Source organism: Pelmatolapia mariae, linkage group LG14 (genome assembly GCF_036321145.2).
Source record: "Pelmatolapia mariae isolate MD_Pm_ZW linkage group LG14, Pm_UMD_F_2, whole genome shotgun sequence".
Taxonomy (NCBI): domain Eukaryota; kingdom Metazoa; phylum Chordata; class Actinopteri; order Cichliformes; family Cichlidae; genus Pelmatolapia; species Pelmatolapia mariae.
The window spans coordinates 8,193,832-8,213,483 of NC_086239.1; the positions used below are offsets into that span (position 1 = coordinate 8,193,832).

Here is a 19,652-nt window from a genome sequence, read left to right on the forward strand (position 1 = left end):
GATCCACGTGTGAAACAAATAAAAAAAAGCACACACACAAAAGCAAAGAGACGTGCTCAGACTGATGCGAACACAAAGAGAAACAGACAGAGGAAAAGATAAACAAAACTGTCTTATGCGGTCTGTGCGTACAGCCTGCAGTCATTCCTTGTAAGGGCTTGCCTCTCTTGTCTTGTACCTGACAGTTACCTTTACTTGTGCTGTATCTCCTGTTGGCTGTACCTCCATGACATAAGACCATAACGATACACATGCCCCAGGCAAAGATGGGGAAAGACTGAGGTGGAAAAAAACTTCAGGTTGTTTTTTTTAAACTGTTTGAGATACTTTTATTCTTAGTAATGGAGCATTTTACAACTACAGCCTGTACCCACATAGTTTGTCCATTTATCAAGAAGATAAAATTTTAAGATCTGCTAAACAGCAAACTCATTCAATAAGCTGCAAGCATAAGTAGAGGGACTGGTGGAAGAAGGTAGCAAAAGAAGGGGGGATTGAGGAGGGAGGAGAGACAGAAAGGTTGTAAAGAGAAAGAAGGGACCTCAAAGAAGCAGGAGGTGAAAGCATAAGAGGAGAATGATAGGATGAGGCAAAAAAAAGCATTGGGAATAAGTATAGGGAATATGTACAATAATACCACATGTATCTAACTGAAAGAAGCTCCCCCCTCCGCTTACTCCTCCATGGTCTACGAGTGCAGATCACCACTATCTCCTCCTGAGTTGCACCTCCATTTTATGCTCCAGCGGATGACAATAATTTAAGCCCCCTGATATGCAAATGTCCTTAATTGGACTGTCACAAGTTCCCAGGCATCGTCAACTTTACAAAATGACTGAGGCTGGGAGCAGATTGGATTTTGGTGGCCAATCTTGTACACTTAATTTTCAGTAATTTTGCGAGCGTTTCACTGCAGGGTCCTGCGACATGCCACTTACAAGAATATCTATGCTAACTAAAAGAGGTAAAAAAAAAAGAAAAAGAAAAAGAAAGTGAGAGAGAAGAAAAACTAGGCTCTCTGTCTTGTCATTTTCATTCCCTCCCTCATCTAGAGCTCTCCTTTTCTTTCCATACCCAATTACTCCCATCTCAACCAGACCCTTCAATAGTAATTCGACTCATCTTGTTTGTACCTTTTAAAACCCTCTATGATTACGGGGTTGGAGCCAGCAATGTTCCTCCCCCCCGAGGCTCTTTTTGTTCCCATTCTGTCAGATAACTGTATTTTGTTCCAAACTCTAAAACTCAGCCTTGTTTAGAAGAACACAGTTTTTTTTTTCTGCCTGGCACAAATCCAATGATTTTGTTTATAGGTACTGGGAGCAGCGTGCGCATAAAAGTTTCCAAAGTCAGACACTGCATGAACACATCGTGATACGGGAGGGTTAATACAATACATGAATATTCTTTATGAATAGTCACAGGGTAGTGTTTTCTCAGAGGGAAGAACAGACCCTTGTTGAACTATACAGGTGTACAACCAGAAGCAGTCATTTCTGCAAGTGTGTGTGTGTGTACATGTTTAGACATCTTTGTGAGGACAGAAAATTGGCATGCTACTATACTTGTGGGGACCAACAGTCACTTATCTGGACAAAATGCCCATCACCATGAGTTCGAAGGCATTTTTGAGGCTCAAAATGTGGTTTTAGTGACAGGATTACAGTTAGGTTATAGTTAGGCTTAGGGTAAGCGGCTAAGGAAAGGATTATGCCAATTAGATGTCCTCACTAAGATATAAAAACGAATGTGTGTGTGTGTGTGTGCACGGCAGATGGAGATTGTATATATAAAACCAGTTCACGTAATATAAACCTAACGCATTTAAGGCATTTTCCTTTCAGGTAAATAACCTTGATGTGCAGCTTCCTGGATATTGTCTGTAATCTCGAGTCAGCAGAGCCTATTAATTACCACTGATGATTTCCTGTCATGTTTCCATATAATCTTTGTTTACTTAAAATATCTCCTTTTCTGTGTCTACCAGATGACCTTCAGCACGTGCTACACTATCTTACGTGTTTGTCTGTCTGTGTATTATAACACCTAATTATAATGCCTAAACAGAGATCACATTCCCTGCATTACTTTTACCCCTCTATATGAAAACAAAAAAACTCCTTCTTTTTCCATTCGAGTCACATAGAGTAAGTCATGTGTCCTCCCGACTGATGCCGCTTGATGTTTTACGATTTATCATCATTCCTTTCCTGTTTTCCTTCTCCGCCAGTCATTTTGCCTCTCCACCCTCCCACCCACCCACCCAGCCTTCACTCAGTTAATTGAGTCTTTGATTTAAATGCGAGGGAACATTTGGAAATGATATTAGCCATGACGACATGTAGCGAAAAGAAGATAAAACAGCAGAGCAGAGATAAAAAAAAAAATCTAAATAAATAAATTAATAAGAAATAAAAAGCAGAGTGTTATCAGACTAAAGTGGGCTTCCGACTGTGAGTTGCTCCTGTATACAGGGATAATATGCTCTGAGCAATGAATGTCTAAATAGGAACTAACATAACTACCACTGTCTGAATTTGTGGTTTCTCAGGGGGTGCTTGTGAGACAGTCTAGAATGAATGGAACACCACAGAGCTGTAGCTCAAAAATGTAAATGTAGTCAGGTAAACACTGGTCTTCTGGCAGTTTTCATTATGCTTCTGCTAAAAGTGGTTAGTGTATGTCAGTTAAAAAATCAGTTTAAAAGTTTTTTTTAGTTGTCTAGGCTTTCTGAAGGTCTTTCAAAGATTTTCTTTGGTCATTGTCTGCTTTTTCACTTATTGCACCTGATCGATTTCAGAGGAATGTTTTTGTTCATTTGTTTTTTAAGCCACTTAGGACTAATCTATGAATCATTCAACCATAAACAGGCAGAAAAATTAGCTCAAGGGATGAACAAGGGTTGCGTCTACATATAACAGACAACCAATTGTATCTTTAGGCACTTTGTAACTGGCAGACTGTCATAAAAACAGATATTTTGTTCCTATTTCGTGAACTAAAAAAAAAAATGGTAAGAATAACATAGTTTGACAAGCATAAAATAGCACTTTTGCTCCAACAAGGTGATTTCTAAACGGCTATTAGCTGAAAACTCTGCATCTGCAGTCATGAAACTGGAGGGAAAGTTGAGGGAAAAATAAGCCTAAAAACAATCAACAGCAGATGAGCATTATCTGAAAGTCATCTCCCTAAGAACCAGGAAAAAACTCCAGTAAAGATCTGACAGAGGACCTGAAAGATACATCTGGACCCTCAGTAGATCCATCGAAGTCCCATCAGGAATGGTTTGTCATGAAACGCTGTGTGTCTTTGTTTTACAGACTCAAATGGAAGACTCAGAAGTTAAACATAAAGTGAGCTTTTATTGCTGGTAAATCCAAAAATAAAAAAAGTTCCATACTCCAAGGATTAGTAGGGACCGATGCCAGGAAAAACAAGTATCCAGGAAAACACAAAAATAATTCTGGAAGAACAGGGAAAGCAGAGCAAAGGAATCCAAAGCAAAATGGAGGAGACAACAAAGGACACTTGGGGAAGTAAAATTAAAAACAAAGCACCAGAAACAAAAGATTATCAAAATAAAACAGGAAGAGAAAACATTTAAATTAATTTACTTTACCACACTGCCAAACTCGGTCTAGACCAGTCATCTTCTTGCTCGCCTTTGATGAACCAATCAGCTTCGACTGCGCTTCAAATCCCAGAACTCTGTCATTCTCTCTATCAGCCTCTCATTCGTGCAACCTACCTCCTCCCCACCACCATCTAGAATATCGCTGCTGGGATTCCGTTCTAACATGATGGGTGATCGATGTCAAATGGTCAGATAGATTAGTTAATTCCTCTATCCTATTAAATCATGTTTAATTCTTCTAAATAGTCTCTCCATTTTGAAATGGGGAACACAGATACATGTATGAACTTAACTTAGGCCAGTGACACAATAGGACTGAATGGGGAACCCTGAGGGAAAACTCAACTGACTTGAACAGCAAACTACATACAAAACCAAAAACCAAGGATAACTTACAAAACAAACAAGCAACCAAAGCTCAAACATACACCAACAAAAGAAATTATGAACACACAAAGGAAAAACCAAGCCATTAATCATTTTCAAAACCAAAAGAAAACATAAACTTGTTAAAAAAACTCAAAACTGAGGATCAAAGATCCAGAGACCATGATATGGTCTCAGTGGCTGGGTGTCTACAGCCATCTGTAAAACACGGAGACTCTGTCATGTTTGGGGCTTTGTTTCAGCCCGTTGCTTTGGGGAATGCAGAAACATTACTGAATGCTTTGAAGTACCATCACATTTTGACCTATCATGCAAAACCATCTGGGAAATGTCTGATTGGCAACAGCTTCATTTTTCAGTGTGACAATGATCCCAAGCACACTGCCAATGCAGTAAAAGCATACCTGGCTAGAAAAACACAGGCTGCGTTAGTGGGTGGTGACACAAAACATCAACTTTCAAGCTTGTGGGAATTTTTCTAAAATGTTTTTGTCTTATAACATATATTTCCATATATGATTGCACATGTTTTAATAAATCATTACACCCATTTCCCATTTTCCTGACAAAATAGAAAGAAATGGGGGTTGGCTTGAGATGTGCACAGTACTTGAGTTCCATTTTTTATTTTTGGTTTGATGGGGTTTGATTGTAGTAAATCAACATTATGTGAGTTTTACTGACTTTATTGTTCAAATTCATCTGGAAATGAGCAGTCACCATTGATAACCATGACCACCTACGTCACATACACGACTATACACTTTTTTATGCTTTAACTCCACTTCATAGTTATCATTTAGAAATGGGTATTATCCCATCCTATCAGCATGTGTTAGCAGAAAACTAGCATTCCACTGGCAAAATCAGCTTCCTTGCATATATAAATGTATATACCTATTTTTTTTTTATTCGAAAATACAGATACTGATGCTAAATAATGAAACCTTGTCCTTGTTCCTGTTTTCTGAGGACTATAGCGTCCGTGTCCTGACTGACCTCCAGCAAACGTCTGCCACTGATACTAACAGTATATGGAAATATCTTTCTTACATTGGCTCTGCTCTGAAAAAAATTGAATCTGTATGCATCAGTATAAAAATTTGGTAAAGCTTGGAAGTGCACATGTTTATTTTTCTAGCTGAATGAATTAACAAGGAGGTGCCTTCAAAGTCACGAGTGAGCTGTAAAATATTCTGCCCTCCAATGCGGTTGGACACAGTCTTTATAGCTAAGATTGTGTAAGTCCTCATCTATGTTTTTAAGTGCTTTCTATTCAATATGAAGTAATAGTGGAGAGAGGAGTGGGTGCCTTTTCAGGTGATCATTCCTGCAGATGATTAAAGCTACAAGACATTTTGAGCAGCAGTGCCCTAACAGCCTCTGTGCTCTCGAATACGGAGCTACAAGGCCGAGGCCATCCAGGAATTAACTACATGGATGTGGGTGGGGGATTAGGATTAAATCTAAAGCTCTGACTATCTATTATGTTTCTATCAAAAGGAGATTTTGATTTGATTCACAGGTTCATTTCCCTCTGTTCTCCTGTGTGCTGTTTAATAACAGCAGTTCGCTGCTTTTAAATTCAGTGTGACATACAATTTCTTGCCCTTGTGGGAAAATTGCACTCACTCAATAAAACTCTAGGCAGTGAAAGAGTGAAGGATAAATATATTAGCACCAAAGTAAATCAAGGAGTGGAAAGTTACAGTGTGTGGCAGTGTTGAATTCTTGAATTTTCCAAGTTTCTTCACAAATGCACGAGTGTGAGCTTGAGTTGTTCCTGAAGTTTTATTTTTTCTGAAAGAGCATCTTTATGACTGCATCCTCAAAAGCTGTGTGACACACGCACAGCGACTAAGGTCTCTGCTGGGTGTCTGTGTGTGTGTGCGCGCGCAAGTGAAGTAGGGCGGTAAAGTGGAGATGTCAAATTTCCAAAAGAAATGGGGAGGTCTTCTTTGGAAAACAGACTGAGAGAGGACTCAAAATGTGATGGGATGATGTGAAGATAGGACTGGGAGTCACATCAGAGATAGCGCAATGAAAAACAAGTATTCATGGGTAGACAGGATGAACTTTGAAATTTAAGCTGTATATCAAAAGCGGCGTCAAACTCTTTGAAGCGAAGCTGTGATGTACTGGCAAGTGATGACTGTGATATTGACAAACTGCTAAAACATGGATTACTCTCATGGAGTGCAGCTTCGATAGCTGAACTTCAGCGAGAAGTCTTTGAAACAACATCCTTCTTTCTATCAGACTCCAGCGACTCGAAGCTGACTCTTGGTTCTCTTCCTTGTGTTTGTCTCCCGAGAAGAGCGCTCATGACAGTTTGCTGACACTTTAATTGGAAGCCTCGAGGCTTGAATACTAATCGAGAACAAATACACCAGCAGCAAACATATGGTTATATGAATAAATAAATAAATTATATATATGTATATATGTGTAAACACAAAGATGCACCTGAAAAGCAGCCATGTTATATATAATAGTGCTAAATGTACCAGTTGCATGAAAATTAGATTTGTGTATAGGTGTATCCTACACATACAAAGTGTTTTATTCAGAGCAACAGCTGCAACAGTGACACCTTTTAAATAAATCTATAAACATCTTGTTAAATAAAAGCCTGGAGTTATTGGCACTTGCAGTTATTGTGAAACTGTACATTACAAACAGCTATTTGCATACACATTTAAATATGGTTTAGTTTTTTTGGACACCTTCAACCACAAGATGCATGTGCTTTATATGCACAGAAACATCCAGAGCTGAAAAATGAAGCCAAACACTGCAGTTCCTGGAGTGACCACTTGAGGTCAAAAGCAAGTCAATCTCCAAAGACGCAGTCAAACTAAACACCGTTATATTCCAATAAACACCATTGGAAAGCACATTAACAGCCTGGTACAAACGATTATACTGTGGGTGGATTTTAAAAAAAAAAAATTATTTTTAAATAACACGCATTTAGCTTTTGTTAAAGCTTAATCATGGGTCCACACAAAGTGATTTGCTTGTCGTGCATCACTTTTAAACTGACAGTCAGTGGAGTCCAGGCTCTAGTTGGCTTAAATGATAAGAAATAAAAATAGTAACATCACACAGAAAAACACAGGTTTTAGCTATTATCTTTTTTAAACTGTAGAAAAAGGTATTTCTATTGTAGATAGTGAAAAAAAGAAAATTTTTTGTTGGTTAATTTAATTTTTTTTTATGGAGGGGGTTTTTATCACTAGGAAGAGCTGTAAATAGCTGAAAATACAGTTAAAACTCCCAAATCTATGCCTTACTTATTCCAAAAGCTGCCCAGTGGACCGGATTGGAGTCCTTGGCAGGATGAATCTGGCCCCCAGGCCAAATGTTTGACACCACTGATCTAAAGAATACATCACAGCTGTACACTTACTGCAGTAATAATAGACGTTTTCAATTGAGCAACCTAAAAAAGGAGGAAAATTGATTAAATAAATACCACCAAATTTGTCTTTATGAAAGAGGCTACGTTACTAAGCTGCACAGCGAGGTAAGGATGAAGTCAACTGAAAATTCAGCTTAATGGCACTAAAGATATCTAAAATGTGGTTGGGTTTTTTTCCAGAGTCCTTTTGAAAGAACAAAGAGTGAGTTGTGACTCTAACCTGCCTGCCACCCCTCTGCCAGTTCTGTAACTCATCAAAAGACAAAAAAAGCTAAAAGCCCGGAAAAAAATCTCATTACAAAGACTATTTCCCTCATCTGTGTGGTTCAGTGAAGAAGCAGATTGCATTTCAGTACTTCATTAATAAATGAGTATGTGAACAATGGCAGAGTGATGGCTCCATTGTCTTCAAGCTGAACACTATAGGGCACTCTGAATGTTAGGAGCAAGATAGTCATTATGCTGCCGGTTCTCTTCAGCTCAAAAGTCAGCCGAAGCAAGTTTGCGAGGATACCTGTATCACACAATAACACTGTGCTCAAGTTTTACAGGCTTGTTGCACTAGCGCTCCACACTTTGTCAGGTCCATCTGTTTCCTGTTAGCCTTCATAAATGACATCAAATGGAAGTAATTCGATTTTATTTGTCCAAAATGTAAGAGCAGTCATCTGTGGGGAAAATCATGCAGCATCCTGTGCACAGGAGCTCAGTTGTTGGATGAAATCTGACAGGTGGAAATCATCCGAGCAAAGATGAGACAATTGCGCGAGCACACGGGAAGGAAGAAAGTAAAGCGAGCGTTTGTTTCGGGTCGAAATACGAGAAAAAAAACGCTAAAAGAGGAAGGAGGAGCTGAACCACGGAAGGAGGAGAACCTGAACAGAAAGCAGAGATGGATTAAGGACATCCGGCAGCCTTGTGATGGAGGATTCTTCTTTTTTTGTGTGTGTCTTTGGACCATCGCTCTGCAAAATTATTTCAATCTGTTACTTTTTAATCATGGTTTTAAGCCACAGCTTTGAAGTAGAGTGTTTTAAGTGAATTGACATAGCCGCACCTGTTGAAAAATGAAAAAAGGGAAAAAAAAAGTTGCCTTATTAAAAGCAGCCCCCTGGCCCTAAATTTCCATTCAGCTCATGAGATGAGATTTAAAAGGCATAAAGGCTCTCTCGCCAGAAAGCTCCTTCTTTAACTCCACATCTATATTTGTCAGTCGTGATGGTCTTGGATGAGAATGACATCTAGTTTCCATTTATTCAATCCGACAAACGATACAATAAAACGTAATAAACTCAGCTTAAACACGGCGGGTGGAGACGATGCAAAAGAAATAGCGAGTGAGGAAAAGTTTCCGCGAAATGAGACGTCCTTTTCCTGTGAATCTCCCCTCATTAAAGAAAGCACTTTCTGCCATTTCCCTCAGCATCTTTAAAATGTGTCTGATGTAGCACTGCATTTAGATGTCATGGTACTCAGCTGAATGTCTTTTGCAAAATACAGTCCCACTCATGATTCCCTCAGAGGACTCTCCTCACTCTGCAGAGCAGAACTAATGGGCCCATTATACTCGGTGTTCTCACCCTTGCGAACGGCACCACGTGCCAGAAGTTACGCCACATTTGATGTTGTTTCAGCCACTGTGTTGCAGTTTCAGAGTTGTAGCATCAACATCGTTCTTCATTCTCAAGCTTATGTTAAGCTTGCAAATGCTTCTTTAAAATGCAAAGTACATGATAATAATAATAATAATGATGATAATAAAAGTGAAACTTCTGTGAATGTTCAAGCTCTGTATTTACTCCTCTACCTGCTGTCCTAGGTGTTTAGCTGCTTTTCTGTTCATTACATCACTTCCACTTTCCCACACTCAAAGCCCACATTATTGCTGTAGTCCAATCATCTTTCTCTCGCCTTCTTCAAACCAACAAGGAGGGGGTCCTGCCTTAATTCCTGTCACTGTTGGGATTTCATTTTACCGTGATGGGCAGAGTTTAAAGAGACTAGAGTTTTTTGCATCAATAAATCATATTCAGTTCCTTCTAATGATCTCTCTTCATTGCAATAATAACAATAAAATTAATAGTAATAATAACAATTTCACTAGCTGACTTTAACATGCACACTGGCACATCTGTAGGAAACATCACTGTGTTGCAGCTGTGTGCCAAAGAGTCAGAAACACTGCTTTGTTGTAGTCAACAAAGTAAATGAACAAGGGAACAATCAGGAAAATGTGGAATTATTTTAATAGTAGCCGAATGAATGTGAAAAAGTCAGAGTCAAGTAGCTGCAAGTATGCATGCTAAGAGAAGTGGTATTTTCATATTAAGACCTAAATGCTTTGATTTGACTTCTCAACATGTGCGTATTTTGAGACTTCAAAGCATTTTCTAGCTTGCCATTATCTTATCTTTTACAAGGAGAAACAGTGACTGTACCCTAACCTTTACACCCTCTGTTCATTAAGCCATTTATCTCACTTCAACATATTTCTTCCATCTCTGAGTCACGCAACATATATCAATTTTAAAACAAACCCTTCTCATTCTTCTCTTGTTAATAAACACAAAGCAGTGTTAATTCTCCACCTACACACTGCGCTGAGCTCTACTGCTACCATGTTAACGAGATACTTTTGATAATTAGCTTGAGATCTGTTTCTCAATCAGACAGACACTGAGAGGCTAATTAATCACAGCACATTAGCCACCCTGTATGTTTATGTGAATCTATTTACCTTGCTTTATGACGAGAGATGATGTGCTATCACCTGCCGTTTGTGGAGTAATGGGAAGCTGCTGGATTCTCCCAAGGTCAGAGATAATTATTTTTTATTAATGCCTTGAGAGGTATATTTTGGCAATGCGGAAAAATTTGAATTCAGAAACACTGTTTGCTCAGACATCAGAAGAGACAGCGGGAACCGGGCTGATACCTGCTGTCAGTCTGATTTCTTATTTGCTGTGAATGATTGCAGAACACAAACAGGAATAAGTAGCAAGCCTACCTCTTCTAGAGTCTGACAAAAGGCACGTGTCATATGGCACATTAGAGCCAATGTAAAGTGGGGGACATATTTATGAAAGTTGAATGTGTAAGTGAATGTGTAGAGGGGAGGTTTTAAGGTTTTCTGAGCCTGTCTCAACTGCCAGCGCTCCTGATTGAGCCACGTATGCGCTTTGCGGGTCACTGGTGAGACATTTGTTTGCCGCCCAAATAAAAGTCGCGAGGCTCCAGGGACCAGTGGAAGTGAAGGATTGACACATGAATAGTAAGTTAGGCCTCAAGAAAATACATGGGTGCTGGTGTCTGTGCAGGCAGCAGAAAATGAGGAATGACTGACAACCAGCTAACCTGTGTCAAATACCAGAGCTCAGCACTGCTTTTGCCCATTAACCTTGCAAAACCTGGCACTTTAGAAGCCTACTCAGAACATTGGGCCTGCAAAAAGTCACCTAAAAAAGCCACTTCATCTTAATAACCTGATGGACTATTGCACTATTCTCACATATTTTCTACCACTGACAGAGTGAATGTTTCAGAATGCAGACCATTTTTAAATCAACAAGAGAATTTTACTTTTAGCAGAGCAGAACAGTTTGAAACACCCACTGTACTTATAAAAAAATTAAAATCCTGCTTGACCGAAGCTAGTTTTTGTGATTAACACTGCTATGAATCTATCTTTGCATATTCATTTTAGAAACTGCTTAATTGTGTCGTTTTTCTAGTGAACCCTAATTTCAGTATTTCACTATTTATTTTTTGAATGAGTGATTTATTACTTTAACAGTTTTGTTCGTTGTTGTGTTTTTTAAGTTACAGCAGTAAACAGTTTTTAAGATTGTGTTTTTAAGTTAAAGCAGTAAGGGAGGTTTTAAAGCAGTAAGCAGTTTTTAACTTTCAGTTTTTTTATGGGATTTCACTACTTTTGATAGTCACATAGAAGATAATTACTTTGATTTGCTTGAAAATACTTGAAGAGTGAGTTACTTTTAAGTAAGATAAGCAACATACCTGGATTTTCACCTCAGAACACACTGGCTAGGCTGCTAGCACAAACTAGCTGGCACATGCACATCATCCCATTCTTACTTCCCTTGACTGATTTCCATTAAGTAATTAAGAATTAATTTTAGAAATAACATATAAAGCCAAACATGACCATGCTCGTGCATACTTAGCAGGGCTATTCCAGCATCCAACAGTTTGACTATACCTACATTTTGTTACACAGGGATTGACATCAACCTCGTAACTCACTTCTCATGTTTCAGCGTTGCTAATCTAACATAAAGTTACATAAAACACAGCCTCAGCATCTGAACTATAAACATAATTGACCAACCCCCCCGCGCACACACAATTAAAATTTTAGCAAACAGAACTTCCTCCACATGCCTTCTTAGGAAGCTATCGTTAATTAATGAACAACTGCAGACTGGTACTCACAGGCGTGTCTGTAGTGTGTATTTATTCAGGAGACTGCTGTGAGTCTGTGCTCATTAACATTATAGTTGTTAAAAGTAAAATCCCAAGTGGGGAAAATACTCTGAAACCTGTGGCCCCTCCCACTTAATAATTGTGTTCAAATAGTAAATTAAGTAAAATATTGGTTGTTGAGTGGGTGTTCTCTAGAAAGATTAGTTGGGATTACATGAATACACCTCGTAAACAGAATCGCAAATTTTAAACAAATAATACCTACTAGATAGACACAATACTAAAAAAGAAACACGTGTAATTTTGTATCAAAGTTAATTTAATCAGTTGCGTTATATTCAAGGGAATGTGTTTGTGTATATGTGATTGCTGCAATAATTTGTCCAGTAGAAATTATTGCCTAAGAACATTCATTTGTGACTCTCATCTTAAGTTAAGGATGAATAGTTTTAATACTGTCTTATTTTAATACTTTCTTGTCAATATGAAATGTCCCGAACTTTCCAGAGATGCCATTTAGTGCTAGGTTGTAGCATCCAGAGCAGTGTTTGTCATGTGACAGTCTTAGCTAACTGAAAGATATCTGTAAAGTCTCCAGGGCCCTTTGATTATCTTAAGTGACATATTACAATCCCAGAAAAGATTGGGGCGCTGTGTAAAAACAGACTGCAATGATTTATAAATCCCATAAATGGGATCCCACGTGAGAAGTGGAACAAAAATCATGCATGATTCCAAACATTTTTTACAAATAAATAACTGCAAAGTGGGGTGTGCGTAATTATTCAGCCCCCTGAGTTAATACTTTGTAGAACCACCTTTTGCTGCAATTCCAGCTGCCAGTCTTTTAGGGTATGTTCCTACCAGCTTTGCACATCTAGAGACTGAAATCCTTTCCCATTCTTCTTTGCAAAACAGCTCCAGCTCAGTCAGATTAGATGGACAGCGTTTGTGAACAGCAGTTTTCAGATCTTGCCACAGATTCTCGATTGGATTTAGATCTGGACTTTGACTGGGTCATTCTAACACATGGATATGTTTTGTTTTAAACCATTCCATTGTTGCCCTGGCTTTATGTTTAGGGTCGTTGTCCTGCTGGAAGGTGAACCTCCGCCCCAGTCTCAAGTCTTTTGCAGACTCCAAGAGGTTTTCTTCCTAGATTGCCCTGTATTTGGCTCCATCCATCTTCCCATCAACTCTGACCAGCTTCCCTGTCCCTGCTGAAGAGAAGCACCCCCAGAGCATGATGCTGCCACCACCAGATGTGACAGTGGGGATGGTGTGTTCAGAGTGATGTGCAGTGTTAGTTTTCCGCCACACATAGCGTTTTGCATTTTGGCCAAAAAGTTCTATTTTGGTCTCATCTGACCAGAGCACCTTCTTCCACATGTTTGCTGTGTCCCCCACATGGCTTGTGGCAAACTGCAAACGGGACTTCTTATGGTTTTCTGTTAACAATGGCTTTCTTCTTGCCACTCTTCCATAAAGGCCAACTTTGTGCAGTGCACGACTAATAGTTGTCCTATGGACAGATTCCCCCACCTGAGCTGTAGATCTCTGCAGCTCGTCCAGAGTCACCATGGGCCTCTTGGCTGCATTTCTGATCAGCGCTCTCCTTGTTCGGCCTGTGAGTTTAGGTGGACGGCCTTGTCTTGGTAGGTTTACAGTTGTGCCATACTCCTTCCATTTCTGAATGATGGCTTGAACAGTGCTCCGTGGGATGTTCAAGGCTTGGGAAATCTTTTTGTAGCCTAAGCCTGCTTTAAATTTCTCAATAACTTTATCCCTGACCTGTCTGGTGTGTTCTTTGGACTTCATGGTGTTGTTGCTCCCAGTATTCTCTTAGACAACCTCTGAGGCCGTCACAGAGCAGCTGTATTTGTACTGACATTAGATTACACACAGGTGCACTCTATTTAGTCATTAGCACTCATCAGGCAATGTCTATGGGCAACTGACTGCACTCAGACCAAAGGGGGCTGAATAATTACGCACACCCCACTTTTCAGTTATTTATTTGTAAAAAATGTTTGGAATCATGTATGATTTTCGTTCCACTTCTCACATGTACACCACTTTGTATTGGTCTTTCACGTGGAATTCCACTAAAATTGATTCATGTTTGTGGCTGTAATGTGACAAAATGTGGGAAAGTTCAAGGGGGCCGAATACTTTTGCAAGTCACTGTATCAAATGTATAAAGAGACATTTCACTAGTTCCTGAAAAATACTAGCTGATTTTGAATTTGATGGCAGTAAGAGAGTGGTACTAAAAAGAAAAAGCTGGAGGTTACTTGGCAACAGATCAGTAACATGGTCAGGTATAAAAAGAGTGTCTTAGAGAAGCAGAGTTTCTCTGAAGAAGAGATGGGCAGAGGTTCACCCATCTACAAAAAAGCATCTACAAATTGTGTAAAACTTATTCCTCAATGGAAATTGCGAAGAATATCTCATCTACAGCACATAATATCAACAATATCAATAAAGATTCAGAGAATTTGGAGAAATCGTTCTAATCTTTCTCCAAGGCATGAATCTGTGTATGGGCTCAGGAACACTTCCAGAAATCTGTGAACACAGTTCACCGTGCCATCCACATATTCAAGTTACAGCTCTACCATGCAAAGAAGAAGCCATTTGTGAATCATCCAGAAAAATTGCTGTCTTCTCTTGGCCAAGCTCATTTAAAATGGAACGAGGCAATGTGGAAAAAATGTTTTGTGGGCAGATCAATCAAAATCAAAAAGGGAGAAGAGATGGACCATCCAGCTTTTTATAAGCACTCGGTTTAAAAACATGCATCTCTGGTGGTATGGGGTGCATTGGTGCCTGGAATTAAACTGGCACACCTGGAAAGGCACCATCAATGCTGAAAGATCTATACAGGTTTGCGTCACCAGCTGCGTCGCTTCATAGTAGAAGACAGCTGATGCTAAACTGGTCTCCCTGCACTCCAGACGTTTCCATGATTGAAAACACTGGATACATCATGGAACAGAAAATATGACAAAGAAGATTCCGGACTGTTGACCAGGTGGAATTAAATATGAGACCAGAACTAGGCAATGTTTCTCTTCCAAAAGTCCAGCAGTTGGTCTCCATAGTTACCAGATGTTTACAGACTGTTGTTAAAGAGAGGGGAAGCTACACAGTGGTAAAGATGGCCCTGTCCGCCATCAAATTGATAATAAGCAATTTTTTCCCCAAAAAGTCAAATTTCTAATTTTCAACCCTTTAAAATGTTTTCTGTGTTCTACTGTGAATAAAATATGGGTTAATTAGATTTTTTTAATCTTTGCATTCTGTTTTTATTTATATTTTACGCAGCATCCCAACTTTTATGGAAATGAGGTCGCATAATATATGTCACAGGCCAATATTCCTTTATAGTGCATCTAAATCAGATCAGTCAGTAGCTCCTAATTTATGGCAAAGGAGCACAAAATTACATCTTATTAAGTATACAGATGGAAATTAAAAGATGAATTTAAATTGACAAGTTTCAGTGCCAAACCATTCGGACTGGCAGTAACACCTACTTTGCTCTAGTGCTCAGTACCAGAGCCACCCAAGATTGTGTGCTCAGCTCCCTTCTGTTCAAACTAGACACCCATGACTGTCTTTTCAGACATGGAGATTGTGGAAAATTAAGGCCATATTTGAGAGACGCAGACACAGAGCTGAGATGGAGCAAAAGAATATTTTTCTTTCAAAATATTCTTTCTTTTAAAAGACTCCAGTCCCCATGCGACCCTGAATGGTTATGGTGACAGTCATCACACAATTGCACCCTGCTAAAGAAAGCTCAGAACCTACTGTACCTAATACTATCACGTACATCACCAGCACCCATCTCCTGAGCATTGGTGAAAGCAGTGAGTTTACTAAAGGGCAAAGTGCAGCCACAGCCTGTGCTGTCAGAAATAGGGAAGTAACGGCTTCTATACCGGCACATGTTGAAGCAGTTTCCTTCCTCAGGTTCGGAGAATACTAAACCCTTTTTAATGACTAAATTATGTATTATTTGTGAGACCTGGTGTTGCATTGATGTGATGTCTGATTAACAACTTAAGCCTGAAGCATGTGAAAGATGTGTTTCCGGACAGGCTGACCCAACACCAGAGTTTACAGAGAACTACAACTAGCTTTATCTCGAGCTCAGTCTTTAAAACTAATCTGTAGTTTTGCATAACAGCCTGATGCAATCTTTCTGATTTCTTTGGTAACCTAATAAGGTCTAGTTTTACCAAGCTGACATGTTCTCTTGGTACTTGTCACTTTTCCAGCACAGTTTCAACATCACTCTATGCAGAGCTGTCACTGGAATGGAAAAATCCAAGTTGATGATTGAGTTTGTGTAGGCACTTGTCAACTAATAAAATTATGTGTTGTGACAGAGTAGACAGAAGCATATGCTACAGACAAGGTTTCTTTCATGCACATTCTAACTCACTTCATAAATATAAAATCAACTGAGTTATAAAGCAGAGAATGTATATTAAAGTGTTGCCTTGATGTCTGGAGCATATAGCTGTCTGAATCAGGTACCTTTTTTTATTCTCCTTGTTTCCTAGGGCAAAACAGCTCCATTTTGTCACACACAGCCATGCATAAAGCAATGAGTATCTATGCTGGTGCATTTCACTTGTCATGATATTCTGTCTCTGTGATTTTGAAGCTTCTGATCTGCTGTAGTGCCACAGTGATGGCTAATGTCAGTCTCAGCCAGCTTTTAGACAGACACAGTGCTGCCACGGTTCCTGTTGTTCCAGACCAGTGACTGTGGTGACTGCTGCACCCTGCCCGGCAGTCCGGGAGGATTACTGGTCAGGTTTGGAGTGGTGTTAAAGACAGGCGTGTATGGCAGCTTAGTCATATTTTGCTGCTGAATTAATCTCAACCATGAGGGGCTTCCCAGAAAATGTGTGTATTCCGATTTCCACATGTTTGTGGTGTGTGTACGTGCGTGTGTGAGAGTGAGAAATTTTAACACCTTCCAAAAGTGTATAAATGTGCTCAAGCAGATGCTGATTTTACGATCTCGTCAATATATCACTGCTCCTGCAATCACCCATTCATCTGGGTGACTGTTGTCAGTCAGGCGTGGCGTGTCCATGTCTTAGATCTATGGTAATTAAAACCTGGCTGGCCTAATTAATGAGCCTTAACCACTACCTGTGCACTGCCCTGCCACTCCACCCTGGCAATTTGCTGGAAGAAGGAAAGATTCACTTCAGCTAATTACTGGATAACTCTCTCTGGCCTGAATCTTGTCTGTGCATTTGGACAAAACTTCTGTAAGAGTGTCTGCTGCACTGTGGGCTTGCTGGGGGTTGCTCAACGGTGCACAGGGAGGGAGATGAATGTGGGAAGTGGTGATAAAAGGCTAGAGACAATGTAGAACTGACAGAGATAGCAGGACAAGAGAGGGCGGACTGCAAAAAGACATCATGGTAATGCTACAGCTTTTGTTTATTAATATCGAAGTGCAAGATCTCTCTTTTACTCTCACTTATGCAATCCTGGAATACTCATGTGCTCTGCCTGCTCTCTGTGTGCACTTCCTGCTTGTGTGGCTATCAGTCTTTCAAGAGCCAAAGGACATACGCTGGTCAGCCAGCTACCCTCCCCACTGCCTAATCATTTTCTCTCTTTCTCCCTGTAGGGTGGCCATTACAGTGAGCCCCCTCAGGCCATGCTCCAGCACATGCACACACACATACGCTCACACTCACAATAGCCAATAATGAAAAAAAAATGTGTTAGCAAGCACACACATCACACGCTCCCCCCTCTCCGTCCAACCATTCGTCCAGCTCAGCTTGAGGGTCTCTGTGAGTGGGCTTCAGCCCCGCACAACAGCCCCATGCTAGTGCCCTGGCCACATTAGCAGCCTGGCAGGAGATTGACTGTTTGGGCTCGCCAACAGCCTCCAGCTAACGTCCTCCCACAAGAGCTGGCACCCTTTAGATGAGCTGGAATGGCCACAAAGTGGGAAGAATCTAATCCGGTTTGACTCGTCTTTTTTTCTTAACCTCCCGTCCCCACTCTTCTCCTCCACCATGGGGCTTATTTGGGCTACTTTCCACTCTAAATAAATATGAAAGATGAGTATGTGATGTATGTTCACTGGGAATTATTGGATTTAATAGTTGCAGGCAGCAAAGAGCTGGGATAACTCTTTAAAAAAAAGGCTGTGATGCAGCAGTTATAGTGAAGCCAATTTAAGCCCCTTCACATTGATATCACATGACAGCTTTATATGTTTATATCCTTAGTGTAAGTATATCCCGCAGCTATGGTTCCCTGTGCGGATTAACACCTGAGTCATTGGCGACCGCCTCCATTTGGTCTGAGTTAGCCTGCTCTGTTGCTATGATCCTTGTCAAGTTGACAACCTGGTTGAAATGTATGATACCTGCATAAGGAACTGGGGCATCTTTATCCAGGGCCACCAGGGGAGGATCCAGCAGAACGATGTCAGTGTTTTCAGTGATCACCCCATGGTATGATGTCTCAATCCAAGGCTTGTGTTTATTCACTGTGGAGACAGAAAGAAAACATATGTAAACTAAAAAGTCTATGCTTCAGCCTTAACGTACTAAAATGCAAATCTTCAACTAATGTCTCCTTTAAAAACAAAACAAAACATGGACACAGACAAATAAGTTCACCTTGAAACACGAGAAAGTTAACACGCTGCTGCAAATAGCCATGCAAATTTTACTGGCAAAGCTCCTGCAGCATTCTTTTCTATAAGACATTTTCATTTTGGCTAATCTCCCCTGCTACTTCTGTTCTTTCTTTTGTTCTTTTCTTCCTTCAAACATTCCCCGCAGGTATCAAAGCATGGTGACAAAACTTGACCAAAGACCACCACTGCGCTGCCAACACAAAACTGTGGGCTGAGTCAAAACACAGGGTCTTATTAACGGTCACAACTGAATAAAAGTCCTTTGGATTGTGCGCAGCACTGTGCCAATCCACTTGCCATTTGTTTACTATTCTAAAGTCAAAAGAAGAAGAAGAAAATGACAAAGAGCCAAAAGAAAACAGTGGATCATATAAATCGTTCTTGCTGCCTTTTAGCCAGGCCATAAAAAACAAACAAACAAACAAACAAAAAACACAGCACTTTGTCTACTTTCGAAATGTCAAGTTTTTGTATGTGGATTGAAATTGACGATGAAAAGCTTTAATTTGAGGTCCCCTGAGAAGCAGTGCTTAAAAAAACAGAATATTTTATTTAATGGTGAATGAAGTGCATAAACAATAATTACCTTTTCATTCAGTGAAAGGAAAACCAAAGAAAGCATGGTCTTTCTAAGTCCTAATCAAGCAATCATTGTTATAGAGCACTTCAGTTATGCACTGAATGCCAGTAAAAGCCACTTGACAATGCTAAAAAGTGGAGTTTCCAAACAAGACAAGTAAATGCACCCAGACATCATGCTCTTTTAATGTGAGTACACAAAGAACACTTTGTTGTCATTATGAAACAAATGCATCTTCAATTACATTTTCATTTAATCACTTCCATACAATTTAATTATCTGCTTTCACTGCACTTAAAATCTAATTAACACGGTCTAAAACAGTGATTCCCAACCAGGAGTACTCGGAGCCCGGGGGACACTTCTACAGCTGCCTGGGTGCTTGTGGTAAGATTGTATGAAACTCAACTAATGTGAATTTGATGTGTTTGTGTGGGGGTGAAAAATCACCATCAGAATAGGATCAAAGTTGAAACAGTGGTGATCA

General features: G+C 39.9%; 1 protein-coding gene across 1 annotated transcript in view; it reads right to left on the reverse strand.

Annotated features, from left to right (window-relative positions):
• Positions 1-19,652, reverse strand: part of LOC134641025 (calsyntenin-2-like) — a 307,592-nt gene that overhangs the window by 179,936 nt on the left and 108,004 nt on the right. Inside the window, exon 2 of the mRNA XM_063493204.1 lies at positions 18,310-18,432. Coding sequence (XP_063349274.1) covers positions 18,310-18,432 — 123 coding nt within the window. The remainder of the gene's footprint in view (positions 1-18,309; positions 18,433-19,652) is intronic.